The sequence below is a fragment of the Hypanus sabinus genome, chromosome 13 (genome assembly GCF_030144855.1).
Source record: "Hypanus sabinus isolate sHypSab1 chromosome 13, sHypSab1.hap1, whole genome shotgun sequence".
Lineage (NCBI taxonomy): Eukaryota > Metazoa > Chordata > Chondrichthyes > Myliobatiformes > Dasyatidae > Hypanus > Hypanus sabinus.
In genome coordinates, this window is record NC_082718.1 from 27272383 (window position 1) to 27295010 (window position 22628).

At 39.3% G+C, this 22628-nt stretch overlaps 1 protein-coding gene across 7 annotated transcripts in view; it reads right to left on the reverse strand.

The window, feature by feature from the left end:
- usp6nl (USP6 N-terminal like) overlaps window positions 1-22628 on the reverse strand; it is a 233461-nt gene that overhangs the window by 82972 nt on the left and 127861 nt on the right. For 4 of the 7 annotated variants that reach the window (XM_059987357.1, XM_059987359.1, XM_059987360.1 and 1 more), the window contains one exon: window positions 21587-21660. The exons of 1 other annotated variant lie outside the window; for it this stretch is intronic. In XM_059987357.1, the coding sequence (XP_059843340.1) occupies window positions 21587-21660 (74 nt within the window). Of the gene's footprint in view, window positions 1-3840; window positions 4299-21586; window positions 21661-22628 lie in introns of those variants that run through there. 2 more of the 7 variants (XM_059987362.1, XM_059987363.1) reach the window with 2 other exon arrangements.

Consider the following 22628-nt stretch of genomic DNA (forward strand, 5'->3'; position numbering starts at 1 on the left):
CCACAATATTCAATCCCTCACTATTGAGGAATGGACATCAAATCTTTCATTTAAAAAAAAATTACTTATTAAAGTTCTTACTTTTGCCTTCAATGTTAGTGAATTAGCTTTTCTCCATCAACTATAGATTATCGTTCCCAACTACCCACTATGGTTACATCATTCACAATTACTTTATGTAATTGCCCTAATTCCAAAATTCAAGTTAATTAAGTATTCCATAAAAAATTAACCCACCAGCTTTGCGGGAATGAATTCTACGTATTATATTTCCTAGGCTGCAGAGCTATTTTCTCAACTTATTAGCAAAGTAAGGAGCAGCATTATAGCATAGCAGTTAGTGTAATGCCTTACAGCATCAGTGGTCAAGGTACAAATCTTGCCACTGTCTGTGAAGTTTGTACATTCTCATTGTGACTTCATTGGTTTCTTCTGGGTGCTCCAGTTTCCTCTCACATCCCAAAGACAATATATGTCAGTAAGGTGTGAGCATGCTATGCTGGTACCAGAAGCATAGCTACACTTGCGGGCTGCCTCCAGCGCAATCCTCATACTGTGCTGGTTGTAGATGCAAAAAAAGCATTGTACATGTGACAATGAAAATTAATTGCTTTATATTAAAAAAATCTTTATTTTAACCAGTTATCTGGATACAGATACCTTGCAGTGCCTATAAAAAGTACTCATCCCCCCACCCCCACCCCTGGAAGTGTTCCGAGTTTTATTTTTTGACGTCATTGAATCACATTGGATTTAATTTAGCTTGTTTGACACTAATCAACAGAAAAAGACACTTTTGCGTCAAAGTGAAAGCAGGTCTCCACAAAGTGATCTAAAATAATTACAAATATAAAACACAACACAATTGATTATTACACACACACACACACACACAGACATAGACTTTATCGCTGTCCAGATGTAACTTTCTTCTATATAATCCATGGAAAGAATATGGCACAGCCGTAAATCTGCCTGGAGCAGGCAGTCCTCAAAAACTGAGTGACCGTGCAAGAAGAGGGCTAGTAAGGGAAACCACCAAGATTCCTATGACAACTCTGGAGGAGGTACTGAGATGGTAGAGTGGCTGAGATGGGAGAGACTGCACATACAACAACTGTTGTCCAGGTGCTTCACCAATCATAGCTTTATAAGACAGTGGCAAAGAGAAAGCCACTGCTGAAAAGAACTCACATGAAATCTCAGCTGGAATTTGCCAGAAGACATGTGGGAGACTCCTAAGTCAGCTGGAAGAAGGTTCTGTGGTCTGATGAAACCAAAATTGAGCTTTTTGGCCATGAAACTAATTGCAATGCTGGCATATGCCAAACACCATATATCATCAAAAACACACCATCCTTACCGTGAAGCATGGTGGTGGCTGTGGGGCAGCTTCACTGCAGCAGGCCCTGGAAGCTTGTGAAGGTAGAGGGTAAAATAAATGCAGCAAAATATAGGGGAAATCCTGGATGAAAACCTGATGCAGTCTGCAAGAGAACTGTGACTTGGGAGAAGATTTGTTTTTCAGCAAGACAATGACCCCAAGCATAAAGCCAAATCTACACAGGAATAGCTTTAAAACTTGTCAATGACCTGGACTGGCCAAGTCAAAATCCAGACCTCAATCCAACTGAGAATTGATGGCTGGACTTCAAAAAGAGCTGTTCACTCACAATCCCTATGCAATCTGACCAAGTCTGAGCAGTTTTGAATGGGGAAAATTGCAGTGTCCAAATGTGCAAAGCTGATGTAGACCTATCCACACAAACTCATGGCTATAATTGCTGGCAATGGTGCATCCGCTGAATACTGACTTGAAGAGGGTGAATACTTAAGCAACCAATTATTTTGTCTTTTACATTTGTAATTAATTTAGATTGTTTTGTAGAGGTCTGTCCTCACTTTGACAAGAAATAGTCTTTTTTTGTTGATTAGTGTCAAAAAAGCCAAATTAAATCCAATGTGATTCAATGTTGTAAAACAAGAAAACGTGAAAACTTGTGGGGGGAGTGAATACTTTTTATAAGCACTGAACACTGTATTGATCTGAATTTTGTCACCTTCCATATGAAATATTTACTTTTGATACTTAGTTCCCATGATCTATTCTTAGATTGCCTGTGTGTTACCACATTACTTCTGTTTTCTCACATCAGTTACTTGTTCCACTTTATGTGCCAGAACTAAATTCAACCAGACTTCTTTCCTGTTCACTAGAAACTTATTGATCCAGGAACCAAACTCAAATGTATTTAAAAGGCAATTTACAATTGAAACAAAAACATTATCTTCAGTCTGGTCAACGACCAGTTAACAAAAATCAAAGTCACCACTTTGTTGCTGCATATCCCACTGGCCTGTCTGCAGTACTCCAGCTCTGCCTCATTATTACTCGGTTTTCTTGCATATTCTTCAATATCATTACCCACACTCTTCTGTTTTGACAGCACTCTGAAAATATTACAATCCATCACTCTTTCCTTTCCTTCCTTTAATCCTTGAGAAAATTATGGAACCAGGAATATTAAGTTCCCTTGTACAAATTTACACTACCTGCCAGTTTTTCTTCCATATTCTACCCTCCTATCATATTTCTTTCACTTTTTATCTGTGCTTCTTAACTGATAATTTTTTTCATTCATTGGGTTCAGGCCAAACTCAGAATAACTGCAGGAGAAACTACCCATATGAGTTGTCAGACTGGCAGACACCGTCCTTCTAGCCTTGGCAAGTAACTACTGTGAATTTTGTAGATTGCCCGCAATGCAGCCATTATGTGTCAATGCTGCAGGAAATGAAAAAGTTGTTGGCAGTCCATTAAGTAGTTCTAAAGAATACCAAACAAGAGTACTGTTTTCTCCTGGATGGATTTGAACTTCTTGAGTGTTGTTAGATCTGCATTCATCCTTGCAAGTGGAGATTATCCCACCATACTTAAAATGTGCCTTTGAGATGATGGAAAGCCCCTGAGTATCAGGAGATGAGTCATTCATTGCATAATATCCAGCCTGTGCCTGTATTTTATGCAGCTTGGTCATTTAAGTTCTGGTAGAGATTCCCCAGGATATTGCTGGTGGGGAACTTTGGACTGGCAATGCTAGACAAGTTTGATAGACAGGTCTGTTGGTTAGCTCTCCCACTTTAGTTGTCACTGGGCTAGGATTAACATTAAGGGAGGTGGTCTGATTGTTCATCAAGTCAGCATTGTTATTGTTGGACAGGTAAAATAGGATTCTGAAATATTTTATTAAACAGATGGATTTGTAATGATTCTATTTTCCCAAATTTCAGATGATTAAATTAAAATTTCACAGTTGCAATGATAGAATCTCAACATTGGATTATTTGCCCAGGCCACTGAATTACTTGTTCAATAATAACTGCTGCACCACCACTGCAGTTCAGGAGTGGAAATACTACAAGTGGACTAGCTTTCTTTCTCTTTTATTTCCCATAATTCTCCACCTTTCCCCTAGCCCATTTCCCTCCAGCCTATCACTTCCCAGCTCTCTACTTCACCCCTCCCCCCACTTCTTATCCCCTCTCCACCATCCCACGTTACTTCACTCCTGAAGGGTTTCGGCCCAAAACGTCATCACTACCTCCTCCCATAGATGCTGTCTGGCCTGCTGAGTTCTGCCAGCATTCTGTGTTTTTATATATTTATTTATATTTAAATTTATTTTCAGCATCTGCAGATTCACTTGTGTGATAAAATTGTCAGGTTAAATGATTGACAGATTACTTCAGTTTAACAGACTCAACAGTAAAATAAATCACCATTTGCTGTAAAAGCTTGTCCCACTTGCATGTGTGTTCAATGAAGAAATTCTGACATACTTATCTGCATAATCTAAATCTTATGATGTCTTTCTCATGGTAGATGACAGAAGACTTTAGGTTGCCACCTTTTTCTTGGTTTCTCCTTTTAATTTTCATTTTCTTCCTTTGTTTTGAGATCAATCACTTCTTCAGCTGTTTTGCTCTTCCTTTCTTCTAAGGCTGTATTTTATCTAATATTCATTTAATGTCAATCTTGTGTGCATATTCAAATAGCTTTATTAATTCTGGCATCGGATGCTAGTCTGAAAGCTTTACTTTTAGATTGATACACGTAGCCTTGTGTTACTCACAAAACGAATGGTGCTATTTTGATTCAGGTGAGAGTTGCTCAGTTGCAGAATCAACTCAGGAACACCCAGAGAATATGAACTTTTTTCAAACTCAGCTATGAAAGTGATGACCAGCCCAATCCGATCATAGCCACTCTGAATTGAGCTTAGTTACTTGCAGAAAGAAACTATTTGCTGGAGGAACTCAATGGGTTGAGCAGCATCTGTGGGAGAAAAGGAATTGTCATCTGAAATATGGTTCTGACCCGAACCAACAGTTCCGGCATCAACAGTCTCTTGTGTTTCCATGAGCTACTTGCAGTTTTATTCCCCCCCCCCCCAAACAACACAATCATTAGCCTAGTGTGCAGGGTGTGTCTAGTCTGCAAAGTCCACCTGTAATAATGCTAGATGGATCCTCATGAACTGGATGGAATGCTGTACCAGATGGCAAGATCCCAGCTTACCCCACCATTTTGTTCGATTATACCCACTATCCATGTCCAACGCATAGTTGACTCCATCACAATTGAATGGGGTGGCCAAGCTTTGCATGGAACCATAGTTCCACTGCTCAGTATTTAACATTTGCCTGTCCAGTTTAAAATGAGTAAAAGTTCAACTTGCTATTGTTCAGTCAGCTTCCTCCTCACCCAGCAAGCTCCAGATTGGAGTGGAGAGTCATGAATATTTCAGTTGGGTCTGCAAAGCCCCACAAACACAGTGACCAGGTAGCATGGCGCTAATGTTACTGTGCTTATATTAAAGAGATCTTTATTAACAATTTGGAAGAAATTATAAAGATTTCTGGAATATTTACTAACAATGAGGTTGAGTTAATTAAATAATCTGCAACGGGTCATTTCAGTAATATTGAAAACTAAATCACCATTTACTGTAAAAAGCTCATCCTGTTTATACCGCATGTTCAAAGAAAAAATTCCGACATGTTTACCTAAATGATCTAAACTTTCCAATGAAATGCCAATCAAGTGCTTAGTTCATAGGAAATTTTAAATGGCATTCAATACTAGACCTATCGATGAACAAGTCTCTTTTAAATATATTTCAGTTATTTAGTTTCACGTGAATGAAAGACTTTTTTAAATCTTACCTTGGGAAAATTAAACCAGAACCTTCTTTCAGAATTTAGCAAGAGACTTGCACATCAGCATTTAAATTGTAAACAAAGATACTTCCTGTACTAGTTCTAGTTTCATAGCTTGCTGTTAATGCCCTTTTATGGATTAATGAGATCACAGTAACTTGCAACATTCCTTTGAAGTGAAGTAAGCTTATCAGATTTTTCTTCCTACTGGTGCAACAATCTTTCTGCATTAGATCACAAATTAAAAAAAAGAGTTAATCACAGCACAAAGGAAGTTAGCCCTGTCAAATACATAAACCAACAGTTCTGCTTCACTATCTTGGTCTTTAAGCCACAGAATGTTAGCAAGTCTTAAATTAAAAAAACATAGTTTGTTTAATTTGCTTACTCAATGCAGGGCATTGAATAAAGAAACCAATAGCAGAAGACGTTGGCAACAGATAGCCAGCTGAGCCATCCCAAAACCAAAAAGATAATATTAACCTTTGGAATCTTCATACATTCAGTGGTTGATGCTGCTGGCCTCTGTTCCCTCTAAGCTGCACGGGTGCTCCTGCACACATAGCTACACACACACAAAATGCTGGGGGAACTCAGCAGGCCAGGCAGCATCTATGGAAACAGTTCAGTCGACTTTTCAGGCCTAGACTTTTCTTCAGGAGTAGAGTAACAAGGTGAGGAGAGGGGAGGAAGAAACACAAGGTGGTAGGTGAAACCAGGAGGGGGGAGGGGGGAAGTAAAGAGTTGGAAAATTGGTTGGTGAAAGAGATAATGGGGATGGAGAATGGGGAATCTGCTAAGAGAGGACAGAAGTCCATGAGTAAAAGAAAAGGGGTAGGAGCACCAGAGGGAGGTGATAGGCAGGCAAGGAGATAAGTTGAGAGAGGAAAAGGGGATGGGAAATGGTGAAGCTGGGTGGGGGGGAAGGGGAGTCATTACCGGAAGTTCAAGAAATTAATGTTCATGCCAGCAGATTGGAGGCTACCCAGATAGAATAAGATGGTGCTCCTCCAACCATTTTGAGTGTGTTGCTTGGATCTCCAGCATCTGCAGATTTGCTTTCGCTTGTGCCCGCACACATAAGACTTTATTGCCATGCAGATGTAATTTTTTTATACATATAATTGTGAAATACTCTGCAATTGTGTTAATGAATATAATCCATAAATAGTAATAAACACAGAATGGAAGTTAGCTTATTGTTAATAAACCGCCAACCCGCTGAACACTGACATCGTCAAAACATTTCACTTATGTCATTTTGCCTTTCAGTTGTTTTGACTGCCTGACCTCATTTACTATGTTGCAAGTTGCAGTTTGTGTTTGCTTGATGTGAAAAATTTTATATTCTAATATTTTTAAATTAAAAATTCATTAGAACAAGGTAAAAACTCATTTCTAAAAAATGTTCAAATGTCATTATTTTATGAAAATTATAACATTCTTGACTCGTTAAATTTTTTAAATAATTATTATTTTTAGTATCCCGAGGCTGTTGAAAAGAAAAGCAGAAAAGTTGAATGCTTTGAACAACATAGGTTGTACAAAATTTAAGGAAGAATAGTCTTTGCAAATCATAGATACTGAATTACCATCTTCACATCAAAAACAAAAGTTGGCAATATTTTTACATGGCCACATTGTACAGGTGGCCCCCATTTTTTGAATGTTCACTTTATGACAGCTTGCTGTTATGAAAGGCCTACATTAATACCTTTTTTCGCTAACCAAAGAGGATTTTCGCTTTTACAAAAAAAAGACGCACGTGTGTTTACCCCAAGAAAGACTACAATGACTGTGAAGCCTTGTGCGGGAAGTTGTGTGCGCATGCGTGTACGTGAGCATGCGTCTACTTGCATAGGCGTGTACGTGTCGATTTCTTTTCTCCAAATCGATTCTGGCTCGCTGTCTTCCCGATTTTGATAAGTGAAACTACACTGTCCATACAATACTTTATATAGGCTGTGTATTTATCTTACAATTCCTGCTTTTACTATATGCTTGTGTTAGGTTTTATGTGCTATTTGGTATGATTTGGTAGGTTATTTTTCTAGGTCTGGGAATGCTCAAAAGTTTTTCCCATATAAATTAATGGTAATTGCTTCTTTGCTTTACGACATTTTGTCTTACAAACAGTTTCATAGGAATGCTCCACCTTCAGGTAGTGGGGGAAACCTGTATACACTATTCGCATGGAAGTGAAGGTTGGGGATGAGTTCAGTAGTGGGAAAAAATGGGAAGCAAGGAAGTGAGATTATTTAAAACGACATTTTAACCAGAGAATTCAAAAAGATGCAGTTACCAAATTATGCAACCAGAAGAAATGCAGATTTTTGTGCAAGTTAACTGAAACTCCAAGAGTGTGAAGCAAGAGTGAAACAAGATACTTAAAAGAAGTCTAAATCTGATACAATCAAAGTGGTAACTGACAACATTATCTTAGCAAAATTAATGCTTCTGTGCAAGAAATTCATGCACACGTGGCCAAAGATGTAAATATTCCAGAGAGTTGATGCAGCAAGAGCTATGTTGAACAGATAATGGAAGAATTACAGAAATATGCTTTCCATATATTAACCGCTGATGAAAGTACAGACATTCGTGTACAGAATATATCTATTTTGTATTTCAAGTTTCGACTGGAAAATGAAACTTCCTCTAAGATTGTGTTGGACGGTATTTTGAAACTAACTGCATGTGACAGTATCACTATTGTTGAAGCAATTACTTTTTTTGATATCAACGACAATCTTGATATTCAAAAGATGGCAATGCTTATATCAGACGGGGCAAATATTATGCTTGGAAAGAATATTGGAGTGGCAGCAATTCTTCAATGAGAAATACAGCATCTGCCTGAGCAACACTGTATTGCATACAGAGAACACTGGATTAGAAGGCGTATGGAAAAAAGTATCAATTATGCAGGATATAGAAACACTGCGACAGTGCACAAGTTCACGGTTAAAAGAGGAAAACTAAAAGAATTAGCTGATGTCACAGAAAATGATGTGGCATCATTTAGAGCACTAAACGGAATAAGATAGCTGTCAAGACATTTTGCCATTACTGCTTTAATGAAGGATTACTAAGTTTTGATTCAGTATTGCAAAAAGCAAGCTAATGAATGTAACAATCCAATCAGCAATTACTGACTGACAATTTACACCAATACACAACATTGAATAGCATTAACTGTCCTTAATGATGTTTTAAAAGACCTGGCATCTCTTAGTAAAAACTGCTTGAATACAGCTGAAGCACTGCAATATGTAAAAGCAAAAATTAACAAGTTACAGTCACAGTATCTTGGCAATATCATTTATTGGAATGCCAGTGAAAGATCTGCTTGCATAAGTTCTACGCCTATATTTGATTCATACAATGTGTGTGTAATCACTTTTATAATAGATTTCCATACTGTTATGATCCCAGCCCCCTCCTTTGTGAGAATCGCAAGAGCACCCGTTGAGGGGGAGGGGTCAGTAGACCCAGGAAGAGAGAGAGAGGGAGACGTGCTGAATAGCCTCAGGAAGTGGGAGAGAGAGAAATGTGCCGAAGAGCACGTCCCACCCGGGATGCAAAATAAGGCGACAGTGACTATTGTCTCATGGAGACCACGTGAAAAGCCCTCGGGCAAGGTGGGCTGGTTGAGAGAGAGATTGCATCATCCCAACCTGATTGACACCTGCGACCCCGTGAGGAAGTATAAAGGAGGGTCTCAGGGGGACAGCTCCTTCAGACGCACCAAGAAGACACGAGAGCGATCCCGCAGCAGCGGGAAGCCATTCTGAAGGAAGCCACGTGCATTAGATTCCGGGATTGGAATTTGTGCTGGAATCACGGAAAACCGCTTTTAACTAACATCGGGGAGAGGGAACCAACGCTCCCCCGATTTCACGGAAGCTTCATAAAGACTCGGCAAGTTTTTTCTCTTCTCCCCAATCTCTCTCTCTCGGTCGCCCCACGTGAAACCCAGCGATTCCCAAAAGGCTGAAGCCTGCAGACTTCTGAGTGACTTTTATATTTCCAACGGACAATCTATTAACCCCTAGACAACAGTAGAGCTCACTTCTTAATGATGATTATTACTATACCCGCGCTTTAGATTTAGTATTGACGACGTGCATTATCTGAATGTTTGTATTAACCTTACTTTTGTGCCCTTTTATAAATAAAAACATTTGAAAATAGTGACATCAGACTTCAACGGACCTCTCTATCTTTGCTGGTAAGTTATCCAATTACAGGATACGTAACTATACAAGTTAAGAGAGTGGCAAGTTTTTGACCCTGTGGCTACTGCAAACACAACTAACTTTGAATTCATAAGAGAATGTTGTATGACTGACAAAAAAATATTCAGCTATTACTACAAACTATGATGAAAATGTTGCCTCAAAAATATCGCAGCAATATTGTGATTTCAAATGTTTCTTCTGAGAAAGTTATGACCAGTTCAAATTAAGATATCCACTGATATATTGAAATAAGTGCTCAGAAACGAAGAACTTGAAGAACTGTCAATTTTTAATGACACCACTGGAGCATTTCAAGCTTCTGACCGCGAATGCTGATTCAGTCTTATGAATTTAATCAAATGTAAATCCAGATACAGACTACAAGTGGAACATTTGGATGATCTAATGAGGATTAAGATGTATCTTTCATCTGGATGCAAAATTAATCTGGACAGTGTTTATAGACAATAGAAACAGAGAAAACCTACAGCACAATACAGGCCCTTTGGCCCACAAAGCTAAGCCGAACATGTCCCTACCTTAGAACTACCCAGACTTCATCCATAGCCCTCTATTTTTCTAAGCTCCACGTAGCCATCCAGGAGTCTCTTAAAAGACCCTATCGTTTCCACCTCCACCACTGCCGCTGATAGCCCATTCCACGCACTCACCACTCTCTGCGTAAAAAACTTACCCCTGAAATCTCCTTTGTACCTACTTCCAAGAACCTTAAAATTATGCCCTCTCATCCTAGCCAATTCAGCCTTGGGGAAAAGTCTCTGACTATCCACACAATCAATGCCTCTCATTATCTGGTACACCTCTATCAAGTCACCTCTCATCCTCCGTCACTCCAAGGAGAAAAAGCCAAATTCACTCAACCTATTCTCATAAGCCATGATCCCCAATCAGGCAGCATCCTTGTAAATCTCCTCTGCACCCTTTCTATGGTTTCCACATCCTTCCTATAGTGAGGCGACCGGAATTGAGTGCAGTACTCCAAGTGGGGTCTGACCAAGGTCCTATATAGCTGCAACATTACCTCTCAGCTCCTAAACTCAATCCCACGATTGATGAAGACCAATGCACTGTATGCCTTCTTAACCGCAGAGTCAACCTGCACAGCAGCTTTGAGTGTCCTATGGACTTGGACCCCAAGATTCCTCTGATCCTCCACACTGCCAAGAATCTTACCATTAACACTATATTCTGCCATCACATTTGACCTACCAAAATTAATAGATTTGTAAGAAAAGACAGACAGGAAAAAGTTTATGAAATGTGAAAGAGTTTCTCTGCTGTACTACATTTTATTATATCCTTCAGATAATAAATAAAACCAAAAGTATGTTATTTTTAGACCTGCATTCTAAATAGTCATAGTATGCACATTACAAAAGTAAACATTTAAAGTTTTCAGGCTGTGTAAAAATGTCTTGCTCAGAGCAATGGTTTTATAGCTCACAGCTATAAAAAAATTAGAGGGAACGTTGATGCCGACTTAGAATTGATGGAGATGGCTTAATCATGATCCTAATATTCCAATAATAAGAGGTGTACAAGATGGTAAGAAGCATAGATAGAGTGAACAGCCAGATACTTTTTCCCTAGAGTAGAAATGGCTAATATGAGAAGACATAACTTTAAACTGATTGGAACAATGTATGGCAGGGTGAGAGTGGGGTGTCAGAGGTAGGTTTTCTTATACAATGTGATCAGTGTGTGGAATGCACTGGCATGGGTTGTGGGAGAGGCAGATACATTAAGATTTAAGAGCATCTTAGATAGGTATATGGATAAAGGAACAATGGAGGGCTACATAGGAGGGAAGGTATTAGGTTGATCTTAGAGTAGGTTAACAAGTTGGTACAACATTGTGGGCTGAAGAGCCTGTGCTGTGCTGCACTGTTCTATGTTTCATTGATGGCAGACCACATCATGCAAAATTTTGCAACTATCTCTAACCAGGTTCACCAAGAGGATGAAGGATCTCAGTTGTCTCCATAAATTCCCACAGTGCAGAGGCCAGTTTCCAGCAAAGAAACCAACCTTCAGCACTCCCAATTCATTATACAACAATATTGCAGCTCTGAACCCTGATTTCTCGTTTTGTTCCAATGCAAGGTGCAGTTCTTGTCAAACTGCTCCAGCACAACAAACACACTGATGTGGATCTAACAACCTGGAAAACTGCCCACCAGGTATGTCATGCTCTCAAGAAAAATAAATCCATTCTGGTTAGTGACTCACTTGGCATTCTACTCACAACCAGTAATTTGACAAGAAGTTTCATTGTTGATAACAAGCAGCCCTTGTTCACCAACAACCAGCTGTTCTGTTCAGGTTTCACCAGGAAGAGTTGATACAGACCTTGTAATAACCTCAAGATGGTGCTAGTGACATTTCAGGCAGTTCACAAAACTACTAGATACTCTTTCAGATAGACATCTTCTGCATTACAATTATTGTTTTCTGCATCCTGTAATTTCCCTTTGAGAATGCACTTTTGAATTGTCTAAAAGAACTAGTGATTTTATGATCTCCTGAAGGATTTGGTGAACTTGACTCTCGAGAATGCATGTACACCATTGTCAGGGTAGCCATCGCTGTGGACCATTGCTCTGCTGAGGCCTGAGAGCAAAGAACAAACCTATGCTTAGCTCCATTATTCCATTCCAATTAAAGCAAAGAGCCAGATTAAAGCATCAAGGCCTAAGAATTGAAATAAACAATGTTCAGCGACATCAGCCTGTGCTTGATCCAGCTCTCTCTCTTCTCACTACCACCACTGGGCTGGAGGTCCCACACTGTCAGGCTCAGGAGCAGTTGTTACCCTGCAGCCATCAGACTCCTGGACCAGTTTCACTCGCCTCAGCATTCAACTGACTCCACAGTATTGCATTTTTAGCTGGGCATATCTCTCGGATTTATTTCTCAGCAATTACAGTACATCCATGTCTCTTCAGGAAGATGTCTGCGCCAACAGCTGGAGAACATTTGGACAACAGCACAGGTGAGGGAGCAACAACTGCTACAAAAGTGCTAGCTCATGATCACACTGAACACAATATTCCTTGGTCTTTAACTGGAATTGCCATCACCAAGTTGGAGCATTCTTGGCAGTCACCACTGGATAGCCACAAATGCAGAATGAACAAATAAGAAATTAGACTTTGACTGACTTCTAACCCAACTTACTGTTTGAAATTCTACATACAAGAAGCTCAACTTCATGCAGCACAAAGCTACAAAACTGGACATTTATTACATCCACTACCATCAAACCCAGGCTACTTTGCAAACCCAAACCACAAAATACAACGTAACAACTTAAAAGTTTATTCAACAAGAATTCTCAAATCTGTTAGATCCACTTCCTGAAACACAAGTTCCCATCTAAATCACTTAACACCACTAGGAAATGCATCACCAGTTCTTCATTGTTACCAAATCAAAACCCTACAACTTTTACTCAGCAGCACAGTAAAAACTATTTGACTAAATGGACAGCAGAGGCTCAACATGGTCAGCATCACCTTCACAAAGACTGAATATTAAATGCTGTTCTTATTAGCAAACATCTATACCCGAAAAGAGAACTTAAATAACACCCATCATTTTCCTCCGATGTTGGATAAAAGGCTTCTTTGTTAATAAACCTCATCTGAATCATTAATTGCAAGTACTATTGATGTTAGGATGCTGTTCTAAATGTCAAGGGGATTCTCAAGGGGAAAAGGGGGAAGGTCTGGGGGAGGCAAGGTCTTTGATTATACAGGCTGTTTTAATGATGCAACAAGAAGTACAGACAGAGAGGAGGCCAGTTTCCATGTTGTGCTGAGTTGCAGATTCCTGTAGATATATGCAGTGCAATTGCCATTCAAAGTCATAATGCATCCAGTAATTATACTTTTTCTGGCGCATTGATGTAAATTGGTAAGGCTGACAGGGACATGCCAAATTTCCTTAACCTCCTGAGGAAGTGGAAGCATTGGTGAGTTCATTGGTGTACACATTGTTAATTGTTAAAAGGCTTAACAATGCCTCCTTCATAAGTGTAATAGTCCAGGTCAGGTCACAGATCTGTCGGTGGGTGAGCATCTAGGGGACAGTGATCATCGCTCCCTGACCTTTAGTATTATCATGGAAAAGGATAGAATCAGAGAGGACAGGAAAATTTTTAATTGGGGAAAGGCAAATTATGAGGCCATAAGAACTTGCGGGTGTGAATTGGGATGATGTTTCTGCAAGGAAATGTATGTACTATGGACATGTGATAGAGCCTGATAGAGTTCTTTGAGGAGGTGACCAGGCATATAGATGAGGGTAGTGCAGTGGATGTGATCTACATGGATTTTAGTAAGGAATTTGACAAGGTTCCACATGGTATTCAGAAAGTCAGAAGGCATGGGATCCAGGGAAGTTTGGCCAGGTGGATTCAGAATTGGCTTGCCTGCAGAAGGCAGAGGGTCGTGGTGGAGGGAGTATATTCAGATTGGAGGGTTGTGACTAGTGGTGTCCCACAAGGATCCGTTCTGGGACCTCTACTTTTTATGATTTTTATTAACGACCTGGATGTGGGGGTAGAAGGGTGGGTTTGCAAGTTTGCAGACGACACAAAGGTTGATGGTGTTGTAGATAGTGTAGAGGATTGTCGAAGATTGCAGAGAGACATTGATAGGATGCAGAAGTGGGCTGAGAAGTGGCAGATGGAGTTCAACCCGGAGAAGTGTGAGGTGATACACTTCGGAAGGACAAACTCCAAGGCAGAGTACAAAGTAAATGACAGGATACTTGGTTGTGTGGAGGAGCAGAGGGATCTGGGGGTACATGTCCACAGATCCCTGAAAGTTGCCTCACAGGTAGATAGGGTAGTTAAGAAAGCTTATGGGGTGTTAGCTTTCATAAGTCGAGGGATAGAGTTTAAGAGACGCGATGTAATGATGCAGATCTATAAAACTCTAGTTAGGCCACACTTGGAGTACTGCGCCCAGTTCTGGTCGCCTCAGTATAGGAAGGATGTGGAAGCATTGGAAAGGGTACAGAGGAGATTTACCAGGATGCTGCCTGGTTTAGAGAGTATGGATTATGATCAGAGATTAGGGGAGCTAGGGCTTTACTCTTTGGAGAGAAGGAGGATGACAGGATAGAGGTGTACAAGATATTAAGAGGAATAGACAGAGTGGACAGCCAGCGCCTCTTCCCCAGGGCACCACTGCTCAGTACAAGAGGACATGGCTTTAAATTAAGGGGAGGGAAGTTCAAGGGGGATATTAGAGGAAGGTTTTTCACTCAGAGAGTGGTTGGTGCGTGGAATGCACTGCCTGAGTCAGTGGTGGAGGCAGATACACTAGTGAAGTTCAAGAGATTACTAGACAGGTACATGAGGAATTTAAGGTGGTGGGGGGGTTATTTGGGAGGCAGGGTTTGAGAGTCAGCACAACATTGTGGGTGGAAGGGCCTGTAATGTGCTGTACTATTCTATGTTCTATGTTCTTTTGTCCCTCTGCACATAACCTGTAAAGTCGATGGTAGTCCACTCTGTTTCTGCAACACAATGATATTAGATAGGACTTGAACCAAAATGAGAAGAAAACAGCAACATCATCAGTTGAAATCTGAATCTGGTGTGCATTGGGAGAAGAATGCAGAATTAATGGGATACAGCTTGCTGAACCAAGACAGCTAATGATATATCATTCCAAGTCCAATCTGTTCACCAGTTGATAACCCTGTAACACTAGAAATATGGTACTTAAGATCACAGTTAACTGGACAAGCAAAATGTGCAACTCCATTAGATCAAAGTAAGAAAACAAGGACAACAAAAGTATCACAGACTAAAAGTAACTGAGCTCCATGACAAAATCTGGTACACAAAAAGGATGTACAAAAAAAAAACAGCCAGAAAAAGAACAGAAACATACATGAAAATAATAAAACAATATTTTAAGTTTGGAAAAGGTGTCACCTTAAAACCAAGAACAATTGAGGCTGAATAAAAATAATTTTCAGTGCCAGAGCACCTGATGATCAGCAGTAATAAACACTTAACATTTCATTAAAGGTTAACTTGGAATTATAATGTCATGACAATTTGGAAGATATTTAGTACATCTTTATCATGTAAACACTGCAACCAACACCAATTCACATGTACTTCCATGGTAACATAGAAAGCAGGGTGCCATTTTTGCAAAACCTACTGATAAGCAGCACAGCAAAAAGCAACTTTACAATGTAGCTCTTCAACCATGAGTTTGCTCTTCATTTTAAGTTGCTATTCCTTTTGCACATGACAATGACAACTATTCAATCTTATTATTACTCTCAGACAACGACCTTATTGTCACTTAATTCTTTTTGCTGGAAATGCATTTTAAGTTTTTGTATTACTTTCCATGACTTTGTGCATGTAAGGCCAACGAAATGACTGCTATGCCATGCACAGCATCAACTTTCTTGTCTTGCTGTGAATCCTGGCAGATATTCTATTGAATTCCTACTAAATATTTTTTGTGAAGAGATCAAATGAACCATGACTTAATACAACACAGCTCAATCTCATTCTTATTGAGAGCACATACCAAGGTAGCTCCTGCTTGTGCAGACCCCTCATATGCTAAAAGACAAACTCTTCATTGCCTGATTTACTTCATTGTGACCATTGCATACTATTTTCCAGAGTCATAGAGCACTACTGCAAAGAAACAAGCCCCTTGGTCCATCCAGTCCATGCCGAACTGTTATTTTGCCTCGGCTACCTGCATTACATCAACAAGGAAACACAATATTCTGAATTCTGTTTTTATTTTTTTAAAACCACCTCAATACATAGATGTATGGAATTATCTATCTGCATGATACAATAAAAAGCTTTTTTGTTTGTGTATATGACAATAATAACCAATTTCATATTCCTGTTCTTTATTTTGATCAACATTGGTTCTCATACACTTGGGTATTTGGTTATGGTACCTGATCATCATTCAAGTTAAGGAGGAAAGAGTTGGGACTTTCAAAGATTCCCCGTGGAATGCATGGGCTTTCTCCTGGTCCTCTTTCCTCCCACTGTCCAAAGCTGTACAAGGTAGGTTAATTGGTCATTGTAAATTGTCTCATGATTATTAAGGTTAAATTGGGAGTTGTTAGACTGGTATAGCTCTAAGGGCCAGGAGGGTCTACTCCACAAAAGATAGATAAACAGACAAAATGCTGGTGGAACTCAGCAGGTCAGGGAGCATGTACGGAAATGAATAAGCAGTCGACAGTCGAAATCGATCTTCATGCCATCAGGCTGAAGATTGTCTAGACCGAATACAAGGCATTGCTCCTCCAACCCAAGAATGGCCTCATTGTGGCAGAAGAGGTGGCCATGAACTGACATATCAGAACTAGAATGGGGATAGGATTTTAAATGGTAGACCAGCAGGAAATTCCATTTTTTACAGATGGAGCAGAGATGCTCAGCAAAGCAGGTCTCTCCTCCGTTGAGGAGTCTGCATCAGAAGTACCGGATACAGCAGATGACCCCAACAGATTCGCAGGTAAGGTGTTGCCTCATCTGGAAAGAAGTGTTTGGGGCCCTGAAAGGTTGAGAGGCAACAGATTGGAGCATGTGAATTTAAGGGCAAGGTGGAAGTTGGAGACAAAGTTGTTGAAATTGACAAGTTCAGCATGGCTGCATGAGGCAGCACCAATAAATGTCATTAAATATTTAGGTTGACTGCCAGGGTTTGGTAATACACTATCTAAATTTTTCATGCACCAGTAGTCATAACATGCAAACAACATGAAAGCTGAATCCTATATTTTGCTCTTCCCTAACCATCTGCAAGTGATCACTGATCTTGACAGAATTATCATGTAAAACTCTAAATAAGAAAAAGCTGGAAAAGCTCAGAAGATCAAGTAACATCAGTGGAAAAACTAGTAATCAGCTTAAATCAATGCCCTTCATTGGTGTTTTGAATAATAATGAACAAACCACAGATACATATGAAAATGTTCATGTGATCTAAAATAATATGAACGTAGAAGTCCAACAAACAAACTTAGAACTAAACTCTATTACGGGGGTTCCCAAACTAGGGTCTATGGACCCTAGCTTAATGGTATTGTTCCATAGCATAAAAAAGGCTGGGAACCCCTGCTCTTCTGCATGACCACGCTTACGTATATTGTAGTAGAGTAAATGTGGTGGGAAGGAAGAGGGCTTGGTATGCCAGGAAAGAAAATTAAACAAAAACTTAAACCAAAACAGATTAACAGTGTCTTGCTGGAATAAGTTGAATGATAACATGTCCGTTAACTTAAAGACCATCTACAGGAAATTCCAACTACATCTAATCTTAAAACAAATCACATAAAGAAATTATTTACAGGATGCCTAACTATTTAAGTCCTCAGAAGAAGTAGTCACACTGCACATCAACAATAATGATTAAACTAATACAAATTAGCTAGCTGTGTGCCACAAAAAGCAGAGAACTCTATGACAAACAAGTATGCAACCCTGGAGAAATAGGCCATTTAGCCTGCTCTGCTATTTAATCAGATTATCATTGAATCTGATGAACAAACTCCATATTCCCATCTGCCCATAAGAACTTTTCACCCTGTTGCTTATCTACCTCCAATCTAAAAATATTCAAAAACTCTGCCTCCATCACCCTATGAGAAAGAGAGTTCCAAAAATTCACAACAGTCTGTGAGAAACAATTTTGTCACATTGCTATTTTAAATCTGAGGGAACTCAAACAATCCAGGCCTTCTTGGTCCTACTTTAATGTATGACTTTCTTTCTTTAAAATAAAGAACCGTGGGCTCCCTTTCAAGAGCAATACAACTCAATTTTTTTTTTATGTATTTGCACAGTTCGTCTTCTTTTGCACATTGGTTGTTTGTCCATCTTTGTATGCAGTTTTTTTTTATTGATTCCATTGTATTTCTTTACGTTTACTGCAAATACCTGCAAAAAAATGAAACTCAGGGCAATATCTAGTGACATTTACATACTTTGACAATAAACTTACTTCAAACTTTGAAACCAATAGCTTATATGCAGCTCCAGATGTGGTCTCATCAATGCCCAATCTAATTAAAGTATAACTTCCTCACGTTTACTTCTACTCAATTCCAATCTCAATAAAAAACATTACCATCATCTTTCCTGATTACTTGCTGTATCTGCATACCAGCCTTTCATAAATCATGCACCAAGACTCACAGATCCCTTTGCATCTTCCAGGACTGTTACCATTCATCACTAAGGTATTAAGATTCTTTATTTTTGCGGCTAAAAAGGACAATTTCCACACAATAGTCCATTTGACAGCTCTGTGCCTGCACAGCTGACCTCTCAATACCCTACAATCCAAGTTTTTAAGAAGGGCATGTATCCCAGCATGTATCGTGAAATTTGTTTACTTAGCAGCAGCATTTCAATGGGTTAATATAGAAGAGAAAAAAATAAATAGGTAAATCAATTACAATATACGTATATTGAATAGATTATAAATTATGCAAAAACAAAAAATATATATTAAAAAACTGAGGTAGTATTCACAGGTTCAATGTCCATTTAAGAATCAGATGGCAAAGGGAAAGAAGCTGTTCCTGAATTGCTGAGTGTGTACCTGATGGTAACAGTGAGAAAAGGGCATGCCCTAGGTGCTGGGGGTCCTTAATAATGGATACTGCCTTTCTGAGACACTGCTCCTTGAAGATGTCCTGGGTACTTTGTAGGCTAGTACCCAAGATGGAACAGATTAAATTTACGACTCTCTGCAGCTTCTTTCAGTCCTGTGGAGTAGCCCCCACTCCCGTACCAGACAGTGATGCAGCCTGTCAGAATGCTCTCCATGGTTTTTCAATAGAAGTTTTTGAGAGTTTTTGTTGACATACCAAATCTCTTCAAACTCCTAATGAAGTATAGTCGCTGTCTTACCTTCTTTATAGCTGCACCAACATGTTGTGACCAGGTTAGGTCCTTAGAGATCTTGACACCTAGGAACTTGAAGCTGCTCACTCACTCCACTTTTGATCCCTCTATGTTCCTTTGTCTTATCCTTCCTGAAGTCCACAATCAGCTCTTTCATCTTACTGACATTGAGTGCAAGGTTGTTACTGTAACACCACTCCACTAGTTGGTATATCTTGTTCCTGTAAGCCCCCTTAACTCCATTGAGATTCTACCAACAATAGCCTTCCAATTAGAAAATTGAGGATTCAATTGCAAAGGGAGGTACAGAAGGCGCAGGTTCTGTAACTTACCAATGAGGATTGTGGGAATGATGTGTTGAATGATGTGTTAAATTCTGTTAAGAATGTGTGAAGAGTCATTGAGATTGCCTATTGTGCCGATAGGCAAATTGCAGTGAGTCCAGGTCCTTTCTGAGGCAAGAGTTCAGTTTAGTCATAACCAGCTTCTCAAAGCATTTCATCATTGTAGATGTGAGTGCTACTGGGTGATAGTCATTAAGGCAGCTCACATTATTCTTCTTCGGCACTGGTACAATTGTTGCCTTTTTGAAGCAAGTGGGAACCTCCACCCATAGTAGTGAGAGGTTGAAAATGTCCTTGACTACTCCCACCAGTTGGTTGGCACAAGTTTTCAGGACCTTACCAGCTACTCCATTGGGGCTTTCCACCTTATGAGGGTTCACTCTCCTTTAAAGACAGCCTAACATGGGCCTCCCAGATAGAGATCACAGGGTCACAAGGTGCAGCAAGGATCTTCACGGCTGCAGTTTTATTCTCCCTTTCGAGTGGACATAGAAGGCATTGAGTTCATCTGGTAGTGAAGCATCGTCGCCATTCATGCTGTGGGGTTTCACTTTGTAAGAAGCACTGTCTTACAAACCCTGCCAGAATTGTCATACATCTGATGTCGCATTTGCATTGTTACTGTTCTATCTCAATGCACTGTGTAATGAATTAGTCTGTATGAATAGTATGCAAGACTAACTTTTCACTGTATCTTGGTATATTGGACAATAATAAACTAATTTCAAAACCAATCATGTTGGAGATCAATGTTGTCTGACTTATATGTTATGTTAGATTATAACCTGACCCCTCAAACCTGTTGCCCTATTAAAAAAAGGGTGATTTGGTTTTGAAGTTCCACTTTCTTCCTTGTTCATTATGACCCCAAACTGACCAGTAGACCAAACATTGTTCATCTTGACCTTGAACAATAACATTGATTTAGTCTCGACAGAACTCTAGGATCCTCAGAAAAAAATTCCTCCTCACTGCAATCTTAATTGAGCAATTCTTTATTCAGAAATGAGGCATAGTTTTCAAGATCGCTTCAAGAAGGAAATCATCCTTTTTTCTTGTCAAGCCTCCTCTAAATATGTTCCATCAAGTTTCTTCTAAAGTCCAATGTCCCCAACCTCATAATGACAACTAGCTCCCTATAAGATAACTCATTTATTTCAGGAATTCTTACCACTTACAGATAGATGAAAAATATTTTCAAACTTTTTGAAATTGTTACTTAGCTGAAACACTGCTAAATCTCTTCTGGCTTTGAAACAAATATAACTAATTAGGTTAACAATAGCCAAATATCCTTCAAAAAGAATGCTCTACAAATAGAAATACTAATACAATGTAATACCTGTATCTATTTGCCTAATAAGACTGCTTTTTTTTTTATCTAAGCTGTTCACTGCATCTATAAAAAGCCTGCAGAAGTAATCAGCTTTACTTGATACTGTTCCTTGTGTTTAACATTTATGCAGGAGCAAGTAGCAAAATGCTACACCAAGTGCACACATGTACAATGCTCCAAAAAGCATTTCCTTAGTAGTGTATCCCAGAAAATATTTGTTTTTCTAAGAAATTTAGTAAAACAGGAGGCGAAAGATACAGAAGCTCTCATGATATTGGGTAACATGAACACCTTACCTTGTTGATAGTCAATATTTTATAATTACTGACATCATTAAATAAATTGTTTTGACAGTAGTTTCAAAGAAAAAAAATATACTGCATAAAAATAGGGGGGGGGGGGTTTGGAGTGAGATATAGTTTTGCACTGGATTGGCAGACTGTTCTAGCAGACAGCAATTTTAAAAAATCTAAAACTATAGTACACATTGAAAATACTTGACCTTGTCATACTTTGATACTATTTCAGCACGTTCCAGGGCAAGATTTGTTGTTGTGTCCTGTTCTGCATCTGGATCTAAAAACAAATCATAAAAGAAATCTGTCAGCATTTCATGTCTTCCAGCTATTCAGTGAAAAATATAAAATAAAATTACAACAGATTCCATTTAATTGGTCCATCCGTTAATCAAGGCAGTTATTTGGGACAACTCTGAAAGAACAACTACTAATTGAGAAAATAGCTGGGATTCCCTTCATTTATTTCATACAGGAGACAGTAGTGTTACTCGCCTGAACTTGTGTAACCATTAGACACTACACTGTGCTCAGAGTGAAGTGTTTTTGGATAGCCACATTTGCACGTGCTTATGTTCAAAATCAGTTAATTTTCGTCACTGATAGTTGGAGAGAAATAAGCAGCAAGGCAATTCAGAATTATTCTGCTCAGTAGTCTCAAGCATTCAGGCTTACAGATGTCAGAATTGGCCAGGAGTAAAAAAGAAATGATTTCACAATCAGCTTGAATGTTACAATGAAAACAAGGATTTGAAGATGCAATCCTTGAAAGAATTGTATAAGGGCATTATCTACACTAGGTGCCTGCACTAATTTTATTCACTTACAGTCAAGCAAAAGAACACAGCAGCATGTTGGTTGTCTATTGTATCCAATGATGACAGTGAAACCTGTGTGGGAGAGATTTTAAAGTGGAGGCAGTTGCACTGGGATAGTTTCACTCTCTCGACTTTGGAGGTCCAAGTCCAATGATACAAGCCGTGATCACAAATTGGCGTCTTCCTTGGTTGCAGTGGATAACCATGACTTATTCAGGGCCTTATCATGCCCTTTCACTCATAGTGTTTCAAAACGCATTCTTAGCCATTGTATCTCAATGTTGATCTCATCTGTTCATTCCACCAGAGCTGACTTCACATGCTCAGCCAGGCATGACCCAATTTCAACTAGGCTATCAGCCTGCCAGCTACTCTCATCTGATTTGACTCGCATGTTGAAGTGATGTTCCAGGGTGTGGCTGCTCTCGCA